The sequence below is a fragment of the Vulpes lagopus genome, chromosome 11, assembly GCF_018345385.1.
Source record: "Vulpes lagopus strain Blue_001 chromosome 11, ASM1834538v1, whole genome shotgun sequence".
Classification (NCBI taxonomy): domain Eukaryota; kingdom Metazoa; phylum Chordata; class Mammalia; order Carnivora; family Canidae; genus Vulpes; species Vulpes lagopus.
Genome location: NC_054834.1, coordinates 62,552,247 through 62,575,398, shown reverse-complemented (window position 1 = coordinate 62,575,398; position 23,152 = coordinate 62,552,247). Strand labels below are relative to the sequence as shown.

The 23,152-nt window shown below is 42.1% G+C and overlaps 1 protein-coding gene across 1 annotated transcript; it reads right to left on the bottom strand.

Moving 5' to 3' along the window:
- Positions 1-15,580: 15,580 nt before the first annotated feature.
- On the bottom strand, positions 15,581-16,661 carry LOC121472349 (olfactory receptor 1052-like). The gene has a single exon (XM_041723642.1). It carries the CDS (start codon positions 16,659-16,661, stop codon positions 15,702-15,704), a length of 960 nt encoding a protein of 319 aa, XP_041579576.1. The 3' UTR covers positions 15,581-15,701.
- Between the last annotated feature and the right edge of the window lie 6,491 nt (positions 16,662-23,152).

Genomic DNA, 23,152 nt, shown 5'->3' with positions numbered 1-23,152 from the left:
TCTGTCAGGAAGATATAACAATGAACATACATATACCTAACAACAGAGCCCCAAAATATACAAAGCAAAAAGTGACAGAAATAAAAGGAGAGAGAGGCAATTTGACAATAATTGTTGCAGGTCTCAATACTTCACTTTCAACAGTGAGTAGAATAACTGGACAGAAGATCAACAGGAAATAGATGATTTGAACACTATACACCAGCTAATCCTAACAGACAACTATAGAACACTGTCCAATGGTAGAAGAATATAAATTCTTCTCAAGTGCACATAGAGCATTCTCCGAGATAGACAATCTATTAGATCATAAAACAAACCTCAATGCATTTAAAAGGACTAAAATTGTTCAATGTTCTCTAACTACAATGAAATGAAATTAGAAATCAACAACTGAAAGAAATTTGGGAAATTCACAAATATATGGAATGAACACATTCCTTAATAACCAACAGGTCAAACAAGAAATAACAAGAGAGACTAGAAAATACATTGAAATGAATGAAAATGAAAATACAATGGAACAAAATTTATGGGATGCAGCTAAAGTGGTACTGAGAGGGAAATTTATAGCTACAAAAACCTGTATTATAAAAGAGGAATGCTCCCAAATCATCATAACTTAAACTTCTCCCTTAAGATATGTAAGGAAAAAGAAGAGCACACCAAAATTAAAGCAAACAAAAGAAAGGAAATAAGATTACGGTGGAAATGAAGGAGAGAATAGAAAAAAACATAAAGGAAAATCAACAACCTAAATGTTGAAAAGATCAACAAAATTGACAAACTTTTTAGCTAGACTGACCAAGAAAAAAAAGAGAGATTCAAATTATTAAAATAAAAAATGAGACAGGAGACATTATCACTGACTTAATGGACATAAATAGATGCAGAAAGCAATCATTTGAGAAAATCCAACACCCTTTCAGGATAAAACAACTCAACAATTAGGAATAGAATGGAATTTCCTCAACCTGTTAAAGGAGCTATGAAAAATGCACAGCTAGCATAATACTTTCCATGGTGAAAGATTGAGTGCCCTAAAATGAGGAAAAAGAAAAGAATATGTGCTCTCACAACTTTTATTATACTGGAGTTTCTATCCAGGGAAACTGGGGAGGAGGTAGGAAGGCAGGAATCCAGATTGGAGAAAAGGAAGTAAAACCATCTTTATTCAGGGCAATATGACCCTGTGTTTCTAATGAATCCACTAAAAATTGTTAAAAGTAATATAGGAGTTCAGCAAGCTTGCAAGAATATAGTTAAAAAATTTATAGTTAAAAATTTGTTAAAAGTAATATAGGAGTTCAGCAAGCTTGCAAGAATATAGAATATACAGAATCAATTGTATTTCTGTAGAATTCTGTAGAATATACGGAAATCAATTGTATTTCTACTATTGAATTGTACACTTTATTTTTTAAAAGATTTTATTTATTTATGAGAGACACACACATAGAGAGAGAGAGACAGAGACAGAAACAGAGACACAGGCAGAGAGAGAAGCAGGCTCCATGCAGGGAGCTCAACGTGGGACTTGATCTTGGGTCTCCAGGATCACACCCTGGGCTGAAGGCTGCGCTAAACCGCTGAGCCACCCGGGCTCCCCAAACTGTACACTTTAAATTAGTGAATTGTATAGTATGAATTATATCTCAATAAAATTGTTATAAAATCTATTATATTTTTATATACTTGCAAATGACCACTTCAAAAATAAAGTTAAGAAAACAATCCGGGGATCCCTGGGTGGCTCAGCTGTTTAGCGCCGCCTTCAGCCCAGGGCGTGATCCAGAAGACCCGGGATCGAGTCCCATGTCGGGCTCCAGGCATGGAGCCCGCTTCTCCCTCCTCCTGTGCCTCTCTCTCTCTCTATGTCTATCATAAATAAATAAATCTTTAAAGAAAAAAAAAAGAAAACAATTCAATTTACAGTAGCATCAAAAAGAAAATATTTAGGAATAAAATTTAACAAAAGGAGAATTAAATGCTGAAAACTACAACACGTTGTTGAAAGAAATAAAATATTTTTTAAAAATATTTAATTTATTTATTCATATTCATGAGACACACACAGAGAGAGAGAGAGAGAGAGAGAGAGAGAGGTAGAGGGAGAAGCAGGCTCCATGCAGGGAGCCCAACGTGGGACTTGATCCCGGGTCTCTCGGATCAGGCCCTAGATTGAAAGCGGTGCTAAATCGCTGAGCCCCTCAGGCTGCCCAGAAATAAAAGATCTAAATAAATTGAAAGACATCTAATGTTCATGAGTGGGAAGGTTTAATATTTTAAAATAATTTAAAATAATATTTTTAAAATTCCAAATTGGTCTACAGATTCAAAGCAGTCCTTATCAAAATCCAAGCTGACTTTTGGGAAGAAATGGAAAAGCTGATCCTAAAATTCATATGGAAATTCAGGGACGAAGGATAGCTAAAACAATCTTGCAAAAGAATAGTAAAGTTGGAAAACTCATGATTCTTAATTTTTTAAGTAATCAAAATAGTGTGGGAACTGGCATAAAAATAGGCATATAGACCAATGAAGTAGAATTGAAAGTCCAAAAATAAACCCATACCTTTATGGCCAGTTGATTTTTGACAAGTATGCCAAGATTCTTTCATAGAGAATAGTCTCTACAACAAATGGTGCTGAGACACTTGGACATCCACATACAAAAGAATGAAGTTGGACCCTTTCCTCACACCTTATACAAAAATGAACTCCAAATGGAATAAAGACCCAAATGTAAAAGCTTAAACCAAACCAAACCAAAACAAACCAAACCAAAACAAAACAAAAAAACAAAAAAACAAAAAACAAACAAACAAACAAACAACGAAAAACAAAAAACAAAACCTAAAGAAAACATAGAGGTAAATCTTATGACCTTGGATTTCGCAGTGGAGTTTTAGATTTTATATCAAAAGCTTAAGCAACAACAATAAAAAATAAATTTCCTAGCTCAGGCTGCTCTAACAAAATATTATAGGCTGAGTGGCTTAAACAATTGAGATTTATTTCTCAGTTTTAGAGGCTGGAAGTCTGAGATCAGAGTGTGAATCTTTTCAGTGAGGGCTGTTTCTGCCGTGCGAATGGCTGCATTTTCGTGAATGTCCTTAGCAGCATTATTCACAATAGTTAAAAGGTGAAAATAATCCAAATATCTATCAACTAATGAATGGATAAATAAAATGTGGTGTAGCCATACAGTGGAGTATTATTATTCAGCCATATAAAGAAATGAAACACTGATAAACCTTGAAAACATGCTAAGTGATGCTAAGTGAAAGAAGCCAGTCATAAAAGACCACTGTTTTATGATTCCATTTATATGGAATGTCCAGGCAAATTTCTTGAGACAAAAAGTAGATTAGTGATCACCAAGGGGTGAAGAGTGTAGGGATTAGAGGATGGTGGCCAAATGCTACAGGATTTCTTCTGGGTATGATAAAGATGTCCCAAAATTAATTGTGATGATGGCTGCACAATCCCGTGAAATCATTGAACACTTTAAATGGGTGATGTGAAATAGAAAAATATGTATATTAATCCCTATCCCTGGTCCCTGACACAAGAAACTAATACCCTTATAATTTTTCTAAGTGATGAGAGCACTAGGAACATTTTTTTGTTCTAAAATTTGGCCTTTGACCCTGATTCCTGACAAGAGATCCTAAATCCCTTGGGATTTCCTAGGTGATAACAATGTCTTGTTTTAATAAGATGACTCTTGGTGGGTTTCTGGATGGGGACTGGTCATCAGAAAGACCAAGCTATGATCAGAAGCTTGGCATTTTTAGCCACACTGCCCATGCTCCAGAAAGGGGAGAGGGGTGGAAATGAAATCATGATGAAGCATCCATAAAAACCCCAGGAGTACAGAGTTAGCAGGGCTTCTAGTTTGGTGAATACATCCACATGCTGGGAGGGTGGTCCACCCCAACTCCAAAGGGACAGAAGCTCTTGCATTTGGGACTGCTGGACCTTGCCCTTTATAGCTCTTAATATGGCTATTCATCTGTATCCATTATTTTATTATAAACTGGTAAACTTAAGTGTTTCCCTGAGTTCTGTGAGCTATTCTAGCAAATAATCAAATTCAAGGATGAGTGGGATCATGGGAGCCTCTGACTTGTAGCCAAGTAGGACAGAAGTTGTGGGTAACCTGGGACCTCCTACCACCTTGGGATTTGTGTTGAATTAAGGCAGGGGTAGTCTTGGAGGAACAAACTTTCACCTGTGGGGTCTGTGCTAACTCGGGTTAGTGTCGGAAATGAATTGAATTGTAGGACACCCAGCTGACGTTGCCAGGAATTGCTTGGTGTGGGAAAAATCCCCAAAAGTGTGGGGTCAGGAGCATTGTGAGTGTGGTGGTGGTGTGAGGGTAAAGGAGAAACACACAAGAGCAGAAGTGTGGTGTTTTTTTTTTTTTTTCCTACCTAAGTGAACTGTAGGATATGTGAATTATAACTCAATAAAGCTGCCACAAATAAAATTGTTATAATTGTTCTTACTTAGAGATGTGAAGGTAGGGAGAGTAATCATTAATTTGCACAACTGGCCCTTTCATATATTATATACCCACACCTGTAAGCTTCCTTCCTCAACCAAATTATACTTTTTCTATTTCTGCAAATAACCACCCTAAGTTACCTCATGGTACTGCTCTCTGCCAACCAATAGTTTTATTTTAGCAGCTTTGCCATCTAAATATGGCAATGTTTGTGTAATTACTTGAACATTTTATTGCATACTTGCCCATATTTATAAAAGGATAGTGGAAAATGGAAAAATTAAGTGCTGATGTTAATGATTTTACAATTGAGACACAAAAGGAAGATATCATTTGGTAGGCCAAAAACAGTAAATTTGATACTTATTGAATTTAAGCAAGTCTGTCAACTGTGTTCAATTATAAAGGAAAACAACACAATTTAAAACACATGTACAAAATGCTATAAGCACCTTGCCATAGTTTGTGGCTAAAAGGTAGGGCACAGTGGTAAAGCAAATGTGTAGATCTTGACAATTATGTTTAATAGAATATTATTTATTTTGAGACACTGATTTTGTTTTTCTGATCATCTGTTTATTCTTTTTTTGGCTTTTACTCAGTGGTCCTTCCCCATTCAAACTAGACCCCTTGGCAGCCATGCCTCAGGGTAGGGTTGTTACAGCATAGTGCAGATACCAAAAAAGTCAATCCCTGGCCTTTGCGGTTTAAAATATGTTTTAGAAACCCAAGGCAGAGATAAAACTTTTGTGATAAGAAGCTTTTGAACTTCAAAAGCTAGAACCATCAATAACCCAGGGCATAAACTCATGCCTCAACCACAGGCATATAAGAATGTGATCAGTTCAGAGCCAGTTTTTCTAGTGCCTCTCTTTCTCTCAGAGACTAGATGAAAGTTCCCAGAGCAGAAATAAGTCTAAAGGCTGGTGAATCCTTAGGAAAGAATCCTGTGGCCCAATCTCTAGAGCTCCTGTACCTCTCAAGGTGTAGGATCAATTGAAAAGAAACGGCTGTGGCGCTGAGAGCCTGAGACCTTTCCTTGAGACTGGGAGTGTGGTGGGGAAGTGGTGGCGCCCCCCTCCTCCCCGAAAAGGAAGGAGTAACTGAGTCTAGAGAGGCTTTCCTTTTTTTTTTTTTTTTTTTTAAGATTATATTTATTTATTCGTGAGAGACAGAGAGAGGCAGAGACATAAGCAGAGGGAGAAACAGGCTCCCCTTGGGGAGCCCAGTGTGGGACTCAATCCCAGAACTCCGGGATCACACTCTAAGCCAAAGGCAGATGCTCAACCACTGAGCCACCAACAGGTCCCTAGAGAGGCTTTTCTTTTTGGACACAGAGTTATGACCATGATCATCATAGTCTGGCAATTGGAGACCAAATGGGAATAGGATGTCTTGGTGAATGCCAGCCTGGACAGAGCATGACAGAGGACCCAGTCTACCCCATGTGTACTTGTTGATACTATACCCCTGAGAAAGAGAAGTGTATGTGGGTGGGTGTTGGGGAGGGAGACTCTTAAGTTGACCAATATTGCCCAGATTTGACAAAAAGGATTTTTCACCATCTAGTAGATGAGGAGCTTAAAAGAGAACTTGCCAAGGGGGAAAAAAAAGCCACACTTCTTGTACAGGTGAGTTTGGCACCTTACATGTGCACTTATTCTAAGGCTTAGAATCAGCATAAGCCAGCTTCATAGAGGGAACCTCACAGTCCAACAAACTTTTTGCCATGATTTTGTGCATTGCAGGCTTCTTTATCAAGGGAGAGACCAGCAGTGTTTAAATCCTCTCTTTACAAATTATTCAAGAGCACTGAAAAGACATTTCACAGTCACACCATCTCCTGCTCTATCATTTGCATATTTACTATTAGCAGATCTTTATATCCAATATCAAAGTTAAATTTTCTCTTTACCAAATATCATTTTAAGTAAACCGATGAACAAGGACTTTTGAGTTTCAAAGTTACAGCAGAAAATTGAATTTGATTGTCAATATTTAGAGTATAATCTATTTTGAATATTTTAAATATTCATGTATATGGTATATAACATTCAGATATAAAATCAAATTAAGCAATTATATCATATTTGAAAATTTATAAATTCCTTTTAGCTTTCTGAATTGTATCTTTTCCGTTCTTCTTTTCCTTTCAAACAAATATAACATGTAAGAATAAAGTGCAAATTTCAGGCATTCCACTTTCTAAAATACGTTCCAGGAAAGCATTTCCAGGAAAAGCAAGGATTATCTGAGTGGGGAAGTTACTTTCCTGCTCACTCTCCATCCCAGAATATCTTAAAAAAAAAAAAAAAAATCAAATCACCAATCTTCCAATAGCTTATTTATTTTTATCACGAATTTGCCCCATCCAATTGCAGTATGAATTAGAAATGGATAAATTCACTGGAGTCAGTTCATTTACCACCTTGAGTCAAAGGAAGGGCACAGTGGAAATAGTCCTGGATGTTTTTTTTTTTTTTTTTTTAAGTAGGCTCCACCCTCAGCGCAGAGCCCAAATGAGGTCTTAATTTTTTTTTTAAATTTTTTATTTATTTATGATAGTCACAGAGAGAGAGAGAGAGGCAGAGATACAGGCGGAGGGAGAAGCAGGCTCCATGCACCGGGAGCCCGACGTGGGATTCGATCCCGGGTCTCCAGGATCGCGCCCTGGGCCAAAGGCAGGCGCCAAACCACTGCGCCACCCAGGGATCCCCCAAGTGAGGTCTTGAACTCGCCACTCTGAGATCAAGACCTGAGATTAGATCAAAACCTGAGCTGAGATCAAGAGTTGGATGCTTAGCCAACTGAGCCACCCAGGTGCCCCAATAGTGCTGGATTTTGAGTCTGTGTATTATGTTTTGGTTTCTGTTCTTTGTTATTTTATGATATTTTTCTTTGTATTTATATACAAATGTATATAAATACATTTTATTTTATTTTTAAAGATTTTATTTATTTATTCACGGCACACACACACACACACACACACACACAGAATGGCAGAGACACAGGCAGAGGGAGAAGCAGGCTCCATGCAGGAAGCCCGACGTGGGACTCAATCCCGGCCAGGATCACACCCTGGGCCGAAGGTGGTGCCAAACTGCTGGGCCACCGGGCTGCCCTGTATTTATATACATTTTAAAGTATTTAAAAACTTTATTAGAACTATATGTTTTTAAAAGGTTATTAATTGTGAAGTATATCATGCATGCAAAAGTGTTATAAAAACCAATACTATTTGAAGAATGTAGCTAAAGTAAACACCCCTGTGTGTACCATCCACCTTAAAAGTACAATGTTATGTATCTTTAATGTGTTTAGGAATCATCTGGGATCATGTTAAAATGCAAGTTCTGATTTAGTATATTTGGGGAAGAGCCTGAGATTCTGCATTTCTACCCAGCTTCCAGACAATGCCAATGTTGCTGGTGCACAGGTCACACATGTAGTGGTGTGCTCTAAGGAGGCTTCTGTGTGCCTCTCCCAAATATCACCCCTGTCCCCCCCGCCCCCAACAAGAAGCACTGTCCCAAATTTTCTGTCAGTCACTCTTTGCTTCATTTTAAATAGTTTTACCATCTGTGAATTCATTTCTAAACATTGTTTGTTTAGTTTTGTCTGTTTTAAAATTTTATACAAATGGAATAATACTGTGTGCATCCTTCTGTTACTTATTTCTGTCCTTACTTCACTTAAGCTTATGTTTTATTTTTTTTAAGATTTTATTTATTAATTTGAGAGAGAGAGAGAGAGAGAGAGAGAGAGAAAAAATATGAGCAGAGGGAGAGGCAGAGAGAGAAGCAGATTCCCTGCTGAGCTGGGATCCTCATGAGGGGCTCAATCCAGGACCCAGAGATTATGACCTGAGCTGAAGGCAGACACTTAACCATCTAAGCCACCCACGCATCCCTCAAGCTGATGTTTTAGAGACATGTTCATGTTGGTACAGGGACCCCGTATTTCACTTATTTCTGCTGCTATTTAATTTCTGTTATGTGACTGTGCCCTGTTGTATTCATCCATTTCTACTGTTACAGACATCTGTGCTACTTCTGTTTTTTTGCTATGACAAACAATGCTGCTATAAGCACGTTTCATAATGCAGTGTGAAGGATTTCTCTAGATTACATGCCTACTTATAGAACTGCTGGCTCAACTTTTTTTGTTTAAAGATTTATTTATTAGAGAGAGAGAGAGAGTGCAAGTGGGGTAGAGACAGATAGAGAGGGAGAGGCTCCCAAACAGACCCCCTGCTGGGCGGGGAGCTCCACACGGGGCTCTATCCCATGACCCTGAGATCATGACCTGAGTTGAGATCAAGAGTAGGACACAACGTAGTAAGCCACCCAAGTGCCCCAGCTGGCTCAGCTTTTAAATTTGATGTCTAATTGTGGTCAAAGTGGTTGGTATAACTTATACACAGCCATTACTAAGATTTAGATTATCTGATTTTTAAAAAGATTTTATTTATTTATTGGCGCGCGCGCGAGAGAGAGCACAGGCAGAAGGGTCAGAGGGAGAGAGAGAAGCAGATTCCCTGCTCAGCCGAGAGCCCAATACAGGGCTTGACTCCAGGACCCCGCGATCATGACCTGAGCTGAAGGTGTACGCTTAAGTGATTTAACCACCAGGCACCTCTAGATTGTCTGATTTTTAATTTTTGCTATTTTGGAGGGTATAAAAATATATCTTGGGATTTTTAATCTCCTTAATTTTAATTGCCAGTGAGACTTTCAAATGGTTCTTGGCCAACCAAGTCCAGCATATCTTATTAACTGTGATATGTTGGATGTGTTGCTTAACTTGGATCTTCTTTTCTTCATTGGTAAAAGGAAGGTAATGATGTATACCTGACAAAATATTGCCCTTTGGAGGAAGGACCTGCCATAGTAAAATGACACTTAGCTTACTTTTATTTTATTTTTTTAAAGATTTTATTTATTTATTCATGAGAGATAGAGATAAAGAGAGAGAGAGAGAGAGAGAGAGAGAGAGAGAGAGAGAGAGAGAAAGAAGCAGGCTCCATGCAGGGAGCCCAATGTGGGACTCAATCCCAGGTCTCCAGGATCAGGCCCTGGGCTGATAGCAGCGCTAAACCGCTGAGCCACCCGGGCTGCCCACTTAGCTTACTTTTAGATAGCATTTTGACCAGTATTGCTCTTAGGAGTAGATCGCTGGGGGATGCATCTCCAAATGATGCAGCAATCAACGGATAGATGATGGGTTCAGAGAAGCAGCCTGGGGAAAGGAGGGAGCTGTATAAAAAACAAAACAAGGGCCGCGTGGGTGCCTCAGCCTGTTAAGTATCTGACTCTTGATCTCGGCTCAGGTCTTGATCTCACAGTTGTGGGTTCAAACTCCTGCTTTGGGCTTCACACTGGGCATGGGGCCTACTTAAACAAAAACAAATGAGAAAACAACAAAAAACCTCACCCCAAAACCCAACTAATATTTGTTGTTCTATTTACAGTAACACTAACAGCTTTTACCAGCAAACCCTAAATTTCAGTGGCTTAACAAAATAGAATATTTTGGTTCTTGTGTTCCCAGTTAGGAGGCAACTTTTCTCCACTAATTTAGGAAACCAGACTCCTTCCCTGTGGCCTCCATTGTACCCTAGGGCCACGGAGTCTCCTGCTTCCAGCTGGCAGCAGAGGAAACAGAGTCAAACGGTCCTAACATCCACCCACTTCTTAAAAGTCTATGCCTTGAAATGAAATCTCTCCTCTGATCACATTCCTTTGGTGAAACCTAGTCACATGACCACATCCAGATGCAAGGAGGCCACAGAAATGTTGTGGTCACTTACCAGCCTCAACAGGGTTTTATGGGAGGGAAGCCGCAGTCATATACAGCATTAACTCATGATAATTCTCTCCACTGTTGTTAAGACAAAGTCAGATGGCATTGCTACCCTATCATTCCATCCCCATTTAGGTCACATGAATCCCCTGTTCCTGTTGATTTCCTCCTCCTCCTCCTCCTCCTCCTCCTCCTCCTCCTCCTCCTCCTCCTCCTCCTTCTTCTTCTTCTTCTTCTTCTTCTTCTTCTTCTTCTTCTTCCTCTTCTTTTCTTTTAAAAATATTTTATTTATTTATTCATGAGAATACACAGAGAGGAGAGAGAGAAGCAGAGACACAGGCAGAGGGAGAAGCAGGCTCCATGCGGGGAGCCCAATGTAGGACTCGATCCTGGCTCTCCAGGATCACACCCTGGGCTGAAGGTGGTGATAAACTGCTGAGCCACCGGGGCTGCCCTATTTTCTTTTTTAAAAGATTTTATTTATTTATTCATGAGACACACACACACACACACACACACACACACACAGAGAGAGAGAGAGAGAAATAGGCAGAGAAAGAAGCAGGCTCCCTGCAGGGAGCCCAATGTGAGACTCAATCCCAGGATCCCAAGATCACATCCTGGGCTGAAGGAAGACGCTTAACCGCTGAGCTGCCCAGGTGTCCCCAAAAATTATTTTCTTAAAAGTATTTAAAATTTTATTTATTCATGAGAGATACACAGAGAGAGGCAGAGATACAGGCAGAGGGAGAAGCAGGCTCCATGCAGGGAGCCTGACGTGGGACTCAATCCCGGGTCTCCAAGATCACACCCTGGGCTGCAGACGGCGCTAAACTGCTGAGCCACTGGGGCTGCCCTGTTGATTCTCTTATTACTGCTCATTTTATTATTTATCTTTTAAAGATTTCATCCATTTATTCATGAGAGACACACAGAGGGAGGCAGAGACATAGGCAGAGGGAGAAGCAGGCTCCCTGTGGGGAGCCTGATGTGGGACTCGATCCCAGGATCCCAGGGTCAAGACCTGAGCCAAAGGCAGACATTCAACCACTGAGCCACCCAGGTGCCCCTCTTACTGCTCATTTTAACATAGATACACACTGCTGAGAAAAGATCAGGGAAGAAGACACATAGTTTTCTCATTTGTTGGCTTTTGTCATGCTTTTTCCCTGCTAAGCATCCTCTCCCAGACTAAACTGTGAACTCTGGGAGAAGAATTGCATACTGTTTTCACTCAAGAATTTAGAGCTGGATCGAGGTAAGTGCATCAGTGCTTCTTAAGCCTTAATATGCACCCCAATCACCTGGGGATCTTGTGAAACTACATATTCTGAATCAGTAGGTCTGGTGCAGGGCCCCAGACTCTGCATTTCTCAAAAGCTCTCAGGTGATGACAGTGCCACTGGTCCAAGGAGAGCACTCATATAGATGCTCCATTCAATTATCCATTCAATTATCAAACAGATCTTAATATTGAGTGCCTACAATGTGCCAGACATTGAGGGACAACAGCAAATGGGCTAGGATAATAATTTGCCACTCCTTAGACTGAAAGCATATACATATTTGTTCGACATTTATATAGTCAATTAAAATTGTACAGCAGAGACGCCTGGGTGGCTCAGCGGTTGGGCACCTGCCTTCGGCTCAGGTTGTGATCCTGGAATCTGGGATCGAGTCCTGCATCAGGGTCCCTGTGAGGAGCCTGCTTTTCCCTCTGCCTGTGTCTCTGCCTCACTCTCTCAGTCTGTGTATCTCATGAATACATAAATCTTAAAAAAAAATTGTACGGCAGAGCCATATCAGAGGTACATTTAAGTTTTGTATTTTTACCCCTGACTTTCACGTTTCAAAATGCTTTCCTTTTTTGTGGTTTCTTATTCTCTCTTCAGGAACTCGTGTGTTTGTGTGTCTACCAACTCTTGGGTGACACATTACATCCTTTAAATTTAGATAAGATCACTCTTACTAAATACTACCATATGGTGCATTATTTAGTTTTAGAATTCAAGGTAATTGTGACCTCCAACCTCAGGCAACGGTTACCTAGCTGGTCTTAGAGTTACTTTTACTGCTTGTGGTGGCACCATGCAACTTAAGTGTGTGATTCAAAAAATACTCAACAGGGATAGTTTAAATCAGGCAAGGAATATTTTAAAATGTTCACCCAAAGAAAGAGTCCACGTCAGTTACATAGAAATACGAGTAAACCAGCACCTTATTTCTGATTTTTTCTAGTGATGCTTTAGAACCCTTTATAGAAGATGGTTTAATCAACTGGCCAACTGGCCAGTAACAGAGGCAAAGCTGCGTATTACTAAATCTCATTTAGTTTTCCTCTCTCTGGGAGACTACGTTTTCCTGGGCTCCTTTGCAGTTATGTGAAACTCAAAGACTGGTTTCAGGGTAATGGCGTGTGGGTTGAAATGATGTGAGCCAATTTTTTTTAAAGATTTTATTTATTTATTCATGACACACACACACACACACACACACACACACACAGAGAGAGAGAGAGAGAGAGAGAGAGAGAGAGGCAGAGACACAGGCAGAGGGAGGAGCAGGCTCCATGCAGGGAGCCTGATGTGGGACTTGATCCTGGGACTCTAGGATCATGACCAGAGTCGAGGCAGGCACTAAACCCTGAGCCACCCAGGCATCCCTTTGGGTCAGCTAATTAAAAGGACTCTACAGGGGCACTTGAGGTGGCTCAGTTGGTTGTGTCTGATTCTTGGTTTCTGCTCAGGTCATGATCTCATGGTTGTGGAATCGAGCCCCATGTCAGGCTCTGTGATCAGTGGGGAGTCTGCTTGAGACTCTCTCTGCTCCTCCCTCCCACTTATGTAGTATATGTGCTCTCTCTCTCTCAAATAAATAACTGAGTCTTTTAAAAAACCCCACTCTACAAGACTTTCTTGATTATTTCCCCCATGATTAAAATCTTAGAGGGCACAGGTTGAGGTGGCAGTGTTGTAAGATGACAGGGGGCTCAGATATGATGGATGGATAAAAGTTGCTCTGAAGAGTCCCCTGATCTGTCCCATCCTTAGTATAAGTGAAAGACTTTGTGGTACCAACTCATTGACACAATGGGGTTTATTTTTCACTGTAGCACAAGCTGGCTATTGCTATTCTGACCATTAATCCAGGTAGGGCCTATCACATGGTGTTGCACCTGGTTGCCTCATAAATATTTTTCCAGATGAATGAATTAGATTGATTTATACTCTCCACCATAATGTTCCAGTCCTGACCTCAATTGTAGGCATGTACCGAAAACTTAGTTTATACCTTAAAGGAATGTGGAACATAGGAGGAACATTAGTTAAGTATTGGCTTAATGAAAGAAAAGAGAAGTAAGAGATTTTCACACTCAGCTTCCTGTAAGCTTTCACACTTACCTTCCTTATTATTATATAATAATAATAATAATAATAATTTTTTTAGGATAAAGTATCAGAATCAAACATGTTCAATACAAAAGTTTTGGAGAATTTTGGAGAAAAACAGGATGTATTCCCCATTGTTCGCCCACTCTCATACAATCATTATTTATGTGTCTGTGTGTTCTTTCCAATTTTTTTTAGCATTTATGTTTGTTACAGAGTTAGAGTCACCCTCTGGACTTTCTGGCCTGCTATTTTCTTATTATGTAGTCTTCATGTGGGTGATTGTTAGTGGTTACATCAGAATCCATCTCAGGGATGAATCCTTTAATCTTTTCCTCCTTTGAATATTTAGGAGGTTTCTAATTTTCTGTTTCTTTCTGTCTTAAAGATTTCATTTATTTATTGATGAGAGACGCAGAGAGAGAGAGGCAGAGACACAGACAGAGGGAAGCAGGCTCCCTGTGGGGAGCCTGATGCGGGACTTGATCCCAGGACTTTGGGATCACGCCCTGAACCAAAGGCAGATGGCTTAACCACTGAGCCACCCAGGTGCCCCTACTTTCTGTTTTCAAAAATGATGTTGTGACAAACCTCTTTTTTTTATGTATTTAGAATAATTTCCTTTAAGGTAGATTTGGATTTTTTTAAAACTTTTTATTTTATTTTATTTATTTATGATAGGCACACAGTGAGAGAGAGAGAGGCAGAGACACAGGCAGAGGGAGAAGCAGGCTCCATGCACCGGGAGCCCGACGTGGGACTTGATCCCGGGTCTCCAGGATCGCGCCCTGGGCCAAAGGCAGGCGCCAAACCACTGCGCCACCCAGGGATCCCTAGATTTGGATTAAAAAAAATGCTCCTTTTAAATGATCCCAGGTCAAAAATCTCAGGCTGAAACTTATTCAACTCAGGTTAGGACTTTGTGAAAGTTTCAGAGCAGACCTTCCAGGCCAGTGCTCGGCCTTGAATTAGGTCAAGTTCAGCTTCTTCATCCATGTGATTCCCTGAAACATATACTCACCATATTACATGTATATTTAAAGATGTCAAGGCCAAATATAAATATTTTTGGAATCGGTGTCTTAAAATACAGTATCTTATATGATGCCTGTTAACTGTGCAAATATCACACACCCATACACACATGTGCCTTTGGGAATTATGAGGCATGTACATACATCTGATTAGAAAATACATATACGAGGGAAGGTCCCTCTTGATCCTGAGATTTTATTTAATGGGGCAGCTTATGAGGTACCTGGGTGGCTCAGTGGTTAAGCGTCAGCCTTTGGCTCAGGCCATGATCCTGGGCTCCTGGGATCGAGTCCCACATCAGGCTCCCTGCATGGAGCCTGCTTCTCCCTCTGCCTATGTCTCTACCTCTCTCTCTCTGTGTCTTTCATGAACAAATAAATAAAATCTTTAAAAAAAAATAATGGGGCAGCTCAGCAAAGGCAGCAACAATAAGAAATAAGGACACTTCTATTCTGGCCATCTTTCTTTTTTGAATAGGAATAGAAAGAACTGAGCCCCCTCACAGCTTACCCCCACCTCATTAAATCAGTGGCAAAACAAATGATTCCGCTGCTCCTTGTCCAATGTCTCTCGGAAATTGTGATGAACTGCCAGTAGAGGACTTGGCTTGTGGCTGTGGTGTGCAAGAAACATCCCTGGTTTGGGTGGGGAAGTCCTGATATTAAATACTCTCTCACTAACTGTGCAGCTTTAGGTAACTTATTTTTACCAAGTCACTTGTAAAATGTGATCATCATAACAACGATTGCCTCGCAATATGGATGCAAACATTCAACACAATAATGGATAAGAAGATGCTTTTAAAAATTGCAGTTCTCTGTACAAAGAATGATATTTTCTCTTCCTTCCCTACTTTTTCCACCTCCTTCAAAACCAGGGCTGCTCTCTGTTCTGTCAATTCATAATTTGATTTGGAAGATGCTGTGCCTTCCTCATTCCAACAAACAATGTTGCAGGACTCAGCAGGGAAAGATACTGACCTGGAGCTTTCTCTGCAGTGCATCCTTCACCTCCTTGTTGCGGAGGCTATAGATGAAGGGGTTGAGCATGGGGATTATGATGGTGTAGAACACGGACACTATTTGGCTATTGGTATCATTAGTGGATCCATGAGGCTGGACATAGGTGAAAACCACAGTGCCGTAGAAAATGGCAATGGCCAGGAAGTGGGAGGCACAGGTGGAGAGGGCCTTCTCCCGTCCAGCGGCTGAGCGCATCCTCCCAATGGCCACCAAGACCAAGCTGTAGGAGGTGAGGATGACTGCAGCAGGCAGAAGGGTAACCAGAGCAGAGAAGATATAGAGGACCACTCCTGCTGTGGCTGTGTTGGCACAAGCCAGGCGGAGAAGGGGAGGGATGTCACAGAAGTAGTGTGTTACCTGGTTGGGCCCACAGAAAGGCAGAGCAAAGACATTCCCAGTCTGGATAGCAGAGTTGGCGCCACCAAATGCATAGGAAGCAGCTACCAGCTGGAGACAGGTCTCCTTGGTCATGATCGAACCATAATGGAGGGGTTGGCAGATGGCCACAAAGCGATCGTAGGCCATGGAGGCCAGCAGGAAGCTCTCAGCTGTCACATGCACCACAAAAAAGGTTAGCTGGACCACACAGCCCTCAAAAGAAATGGTCTTGTCAGAGGCCAGGAAGTTGACCAAGAGCTTGGGTGTGACCACAGAAGAGTAACAAATATCAAGAAAAGAGAGGACACTGAGGAAGAAATACATGGGACTATGGAGACGGGAGTCTGTGAAGATGAGTGCCATCATTCCCAGGTTGCCCATCACTGTCATGGCATAAATGAGCAGAAAGGTTACAAATAGAAGCTTCTGGAGCTCTGGATAGCTGGAGAATCCCAACAAGATGAACTGGGTAACTGGAGTGTGGTTGCCACTTGCAAGGGCTAGTTCTCCAGGTGTCATCTGCAGAGGTGACAAATGACAATCAAACAGGTATTACCTGAGCATGTCCACCACTGTACATAGGACAATGAGGGAGAACACCAAGCAAGTATAAGGCTCTTTGCACAAGAAGCTAATGGGGAGCATCGTGCATGTAGAAAAGACATAACTGTGAAGCCTGACAGACCTGATTCCTAATTCTGATTATGGCACTAACTAGTTGTGTACCCTTGGATAAGGTATGGATGAGCTTTAGTCTTCTTGACATAAAATGAAAAAAAAATATGCCTACTTTTTAGAGTTGCTGCATGGCCTAAATGAGTAAGTGAATGTACAACATCTGAATGTCTGGGACATAGTAGGTGATCAATAAATTATGAGTCCTCTTCCCCAATTTCTAGTGCCTGTATCTAAAAATATGCTTACATTTGACAATCATTTTGTTCTTTTTAAAAATCAAGATATAATTTGTATACTATAAGATTCACCATCCTAGGGGTGCCTGGGTGGATCAGTAGATTGAATGTCTGACTCTGGATTTTGGCTTAGGTCATGATTTCAGGGTCCTGGAATTGAGCCCACATTGGGCTCTGTGCTTGGCGAGGAGTCTGCTTGAGATTCTCTCTCTCCCTCTCCCTTTGCTCCTCCCCACCGCATGTTCTTTCTCTTTGGCTTTCTAAAATAAATATATATATAAATAAATAAAATCTTTAAAAAATAATAAAGTTGGGATCCCTGGGTGGCGCAGCGGTTTGGCGCCTGCCTTTGGCCCAGGGCGCGATCCTGGAGACCCAGGATCGAATCCACATCGGGCTCCCGCTGCATGGAGCCTGCCTCCCTGCCTGTGGTTGTACAACCATTGCCACTATTTGATTGCGGAACACTTTCATCATCAGAAAAAGAAAATCTCATGGCTATTAGTAGCCACCCTCCATTCTACCCTTCCCTTAGCTCTTGAAAATCATTAATCTCCTTGCCGTCTCTATGGATTTGCCTATCCTGGACATTTCATATAAATGGATTCATACACTTAGTGGCCTATTGTGTCTGGCTTCTTTCACTTAACGTTTTATAATTTTTGTATTTATTATTTATGATAGTCATACACAGAGAGAGAGAGAGAGAGAGGCAGAGACACAGGCAGAGGGAGAAGCAGGCTCCATGCACCGGGAGCCCGACGTGGGACTCGATCCCGGGTCTCCAGGATCGCGCCCTGGGCCAAAGGCAGGCGCCAAACCGCTGCGCCACCCAGGGATCCCTTTTTTTTTTAAATAATTTTTTTTCACTTAATGTTTTAAAGATTTATCCATGTTGTAGCATGTATGGGTGTTCATTCTGTCTTGTATTTAAACATCCTTCATGGCATCGCCACTCTATAGTAGCCAGTGTGTCCTCTGAGAATCTATTGAGTTGAATGTCACCTGAGAGACCATTAGCTTGGAAATACTGTTTTAGTCTTGCTTGACTGTCCTCCAAGATGTTTATCTGTAGGAGAACTGGAAATACTCATAATCCTTTCCTTCTTCCCCATACTTCCCTCTCTCTTCTGCCCCTCATCTCCCACTTCCTTGGGGGGTCTAGGATACATCCTGAAAATTAGTCCTAGGAAAACCTCACCAATGCCTTCATCCATGTCAAATGGTTTATGTGGAGACAAGGAGGAACTCTGGTGTCTTCTTGCAGAAGAACATGGACTAGCTTCACCTTTGTTCCCACCTGCTGTAATAGGTACAGAGCACGGTATGGGGCTGACAGGATAGAGACCTGATTTCTAGTTCCAGCTCTGTTACTGTGGCTGATTTTCCTCTCTCTGGGCTTCTGATTCCTTGTTGGCAGAGTCAAGGTTTGGCAGGGAATATCTCAGGGCTCACACCTGGCCCTGATCACACAATGACAATGAGTGAGTGCATCTTCCCCGAACTTGTTGCCTGGGAATGGATATTTGTGCCAGTGGAGCCCCAGGCAACACAAAAAGAACCCTTATGAATTCATCCAGAAAAAGTGTACTCTGCACCTGGTTGTAACAGACAATTTTAGGAAGGTCTGTTCAACTTGCAAGGATATATTTAAGTACCTTGGCCACTCACAGCAGTGATCCCTGGCAAATATTTTGTACATGAAGGAGGAAGTTATGAGAAACCTTGTTAACATAAATGAATAGATTGGAATATGAGGAGTTTTGTTATGGTAATGTCATTCGATTCATTGAACTTTTTAGTTAATGCCAAGAATCACATAGGGATGTATCATCAGAAATCATTTTTAATGTTGCATCATCTGTCAATTTGAAAAGATCCTCCCTCTATTTTGTTGAAAGATTTCCATCTGACTTGAAAAGGATTTTATAGGTAGTCAATAAATTCATTTACTTTTTCAACACCTATTTATGAAATTACCTCTTTGTGTGGTATCCTGGAAGTTTTGTATGCCAGCAAAATGCCTCCTGCTAAGAGTCAGGATGGGTTAGAAGCATGCGTTTTTTTTTTTTTTTTTTTTTTTCCAGGAATGAAAGGACAACTGTAAAGGGGGAGACAAGGAAGGAGTATAGCACTTCCTTCCCAGATGCATTTCCAAGGACACTGGTTTTATCAAAGAGTGGATGTGGACCTTTAGGCTCTAGAAATTAGTTCCCTTCAAAATGGCTTTGCCTACGAAGCCCTTGAAAAGTTTTTACTTCACCTTCAGGAGTACAGAACCCTGGTTTGAAGAATGTGGCCTTAGACATACTGGTTACTTCCAGGACACCACCCTCTCCCCTACTGCCTCTCCTTCCTATCAGGGCTAGTCTTGTGATTTTGTGATTAACCACAGGAGAATTCGCTGGAAACTTCTGCGCCCTTCAGAGACCAACCTTCTGTTTAGTACAAAAGTCAGAATAAGCAACCTCGAAAGTCAAGGTCCCGGGGCTGGGGCAGAAACCTATCACGTGATTCAGTCTTGGCATTTACCTAAGGGAGACAGCTTCTTGCCCTGTGCTCCAAGTTCCCCACCAAGGGATCCGTGTATCTTTTATGCTTGCTCTTCCTTTTCTGACTTTAAGGATTTAGTTGTGTCCAAATCTAAATATCTCCAAGTCTCTGATCTACCATGAGTATTAATGTTCTCAATATTCTCTGAGGGGATGACAACCAATCCTCTACACACATGCACACGCATGCACACTCACACTCAGTGTTTTTAGGGTGAGCTCTTGGATCCTGCTCTCCAGTAAATAAGGTTTCTTGTCCTCCTCCCCAGATCTCCCTTTCCTACTGTATTCTGATGGTCCAGACTGTGTTCCCTCCTAATCCTTTGCTATTCCCATCCCAACTTGCAGATGGCTGTTCTATACCTTCAGAGCCACAGCTACCAATAATTCTGGATTGCGGTGGCCTGGAGCAACAGCCTTACAGATGTACCCTGAGATTCTCGGTGTGCGAAGTATCCCCAGGCATCCTCCGTAAATCCCGCAGAGCCATCCCTCAGCCCTTCCTGTCAGATTTCCCTTACCCAACCAAATTCTCTTTTTGTGTGCGATTGTTATCTGGCAGCTGAATCTCACTCACACAGATGTATTTAGAATTATTTAACAGGGCTTCATCAACTTTGCTGTCTTTCTTTCCTCCCACTTGGTTGTTTTGCTTTCCTATCACATTATAGATTCTGAAAGCAGAGCCTTTTCTAAGTTTTGTATGAAGTGAACAGCAAATATTTGAGCAACTACTGTTATGCATAAGTATTTGAACAACTGCAGTTCAAAAGTATTGAAGCTACTACAGTTACTCTAAGTATTTAAACAACTATTGTTCAAATAGGGTAAGACACGGCTTTGGCCATTTAGGATCTTGAAATTTTGCTGAGAGATAAACTCATTCCCATGAAATAAGAGGGAAGATGGTAAAAACCCACCAGAGTTGGAGTCCTCTGGAAAGCTTCAGAAATGGGAGCATGGGGCTGAGCCTGAGGGGAGGAAGGTGGAGCTTGGTGCAGGAAATTGGGAAGCACCGCAGCCTAGAAGCGAATTAAACTTCTCAGTAAATATTTACCAGGCCAAAGATGCATTGGAAAGAGGAAACCTGGTAGTTACTCAACCTTTTTGAGTTTCCCTAGTTTCTTTTTTTTTTTTTTTAAGATTTTATTTATTTTTTTATTCATGAGACACACACACACACACACAGAGAGAGAGAGAGAGAGAGAGAGAGAGAATGAGAGAGAGAGGCAGAGACAGAGGCAGAGGCAGAGGCAAAGGCAAAGACAGAGGGAGAAGCAGACTCAATTCAGGGAACCCAATGCGGGACTCAATCCCAGGACCCCGGGATCATGCCCTGAGCTGAAGGCAGATGCTCAACTGCTGAGCCACCCAGGCGCCCCAAGTCTCCCTAGTTTCTGAGGCCAGAAAGACAATGGGTATCCATGTACTTAGCACACTTCTGGCAACAGGGTAGGCACTGGGTATACATTAAGTTCAATCCCACTGCAAGTTAGATTATGAGCACATCATGGATGGGGAGCTGGAAGAGATTTCTCAGGACCCCTGAGCACAGTGGGATCTCAGGGATGCTTAAGGGCTGACAGTAGGAGCTGGGGTGGGTGCAGATCTGGGGAGAGAAGAGGGAGAGGCTAAACAGGCAACCTCAGCTTTCTGAATCAGCCCTGATGGAACTCAGTAGAATTTCCTGGAGACAAATACCCACCTTGCAGATGATGCTCCCAGCCCGATACACCTCAAGATCCTCTCAGCCCAGCCACATAGGGAAGCATCTGGGACTTACTCTCACTCCAGCCTGTGTCTTTCAGGTTGTCCTCCCTAGAGCTGTTTCTGGGGTGACCACACATCCAGACCCGGTAACAAGGCACACAGCTTAGGACTGAGGCTTTGGGTGCATCCTGGTTCTGTTGGGCTTATAAAGCTAGCTCCATTCCCTCTGGATCCCAGGTGGCTTTGGAGGCTCAGAGCTCTGGGAGGTGCTGGAAACATACCCACCCCCATATCCTCTTCAGGGGTCCTGCAAGGTTTAGGCGCTGGGGAAGAAGAGCCGATCCCCTATAGATTGTGGTCACTTGCTTTGGTCTTGAGGCCGAGGTCAGGGTCTCCTGGAGGCCTTGGAGCTTATGATTAATTCACACCAGCAGGAAGACTCAGCAGAAAGACTTCCTGACTCCTCCTTGGAGTCTGAAGTCTGGATGAGCAAAGGTCAGCTTGCCCCTTGGGAGCTTGCAGAAAACTGGGGGACTGTTGACCCAGCTAGCCTCGCTAAATGACCCAGGGGCTCTTTGCTGGGCCCTAATCCCGTTAGAAAAGTTAGTGACACTGATACATATAGAGCTCAGTGCGTTTCCTTGTTATTTCTGTGTTCTAGCAGCAGAGGGGTGTGGAGGGGATTTGGGGGCCCATGGGGTAGGAAGTCTGAGGCTTGACCCTCTCTGTGAAGCTCTCCTGCTTTGGGCAGCCAGGGAATCATCTGAGGAGGCACTGGGGGCCTTGTTAACAGCATAGGTAATTTATTTATATTAGCAATTAAAAAAATTCTATTTTCAGAAAGGAAGCTAACTTCTAAGCCTAGGAAATGCCGATGGGCATAAGGAGCCCAGGGGATTGTTAACCAGAAGCCAGGAGCACAGTGATCATTTCCCAGCTGTTTTTTTGTCCCTCCTCTTCCCTGCTCTGACTGCTTTGAGGATGGGCAGGGGCTGCTCCCTCCCTCTCGGTCTTCAGCCGGCTCTGCTCTCCAGAGGGGCCTGCGGCCTAGCACTGGGCCCAGCTGAGGTTACTGGAGAGGTGTGCTTCTGGGTCCATGAGTCCCTCGACCGTTCTAGCTAAAGAGAATTACTGAGCCTGTAGCCCAGGGGGCACTCAGCCGAGATGTGGTGGCGCAGCAGTGCCTCTGCGTCAGGACTGTGACACCCCCTGGGAGGACCAGGTGCATTCTCAGGGCGCCAGTGGAGTAGATGCATTCACATTAGAAAAAGAGCATATTTGGACATTTTATTTTATTTATTTTTTAAAGATTATTTATTTATTTGAGAGAGAGAGAGAGAGAGAGAGAGAGAGAGCGCGCGCGAGCACAAGCAGGGGGAGGAGCAGAGGGAGAGGGAGAGGCAGACTACCCACTGAGCAGGGAGGTCTCTACATGGGGCTCCATCCACGACCACGACCTGAGCCAAAGGCAGAGGCTTAACCGACTGAGCCACCCAGGCATTCCATATTTGGACATTTAAAAAAAAAGCACCAGGAAATAATAAAAAGTTGTAATAAAATAATCTGGGTGGGGACATGGGAAAAAATATAAAGGGCATTTTAGAGATAATAAGATCCAATATGAATTGTGGGTTAGATAACAGTACTGTAGCAGTATAAAATGTCCCAGTTTTGATAACTGTCCTGACTGTGGAAGGGGATGATGTATTCTTTTTTCTTTTTTAAGATTTTTATCTTTTTAAGTAACTGCTACATGCAATGTGGGGCTTAAACTCACGATCCTGAGATCAAGAGTCCCATGGTCCCCCACTGAGCCAGCCAGGTGCCCTGAGAA

What these genes read in the sequence shown, in the direction of transcription:
- LOC121472349 (XM_041723642.1), bottom strand. Translation starts at nt 16,661, where the DNA reads ATGACACCTGGAGAACTAGCCCTTGCAAGTGGCAACCACACTCCAGTT.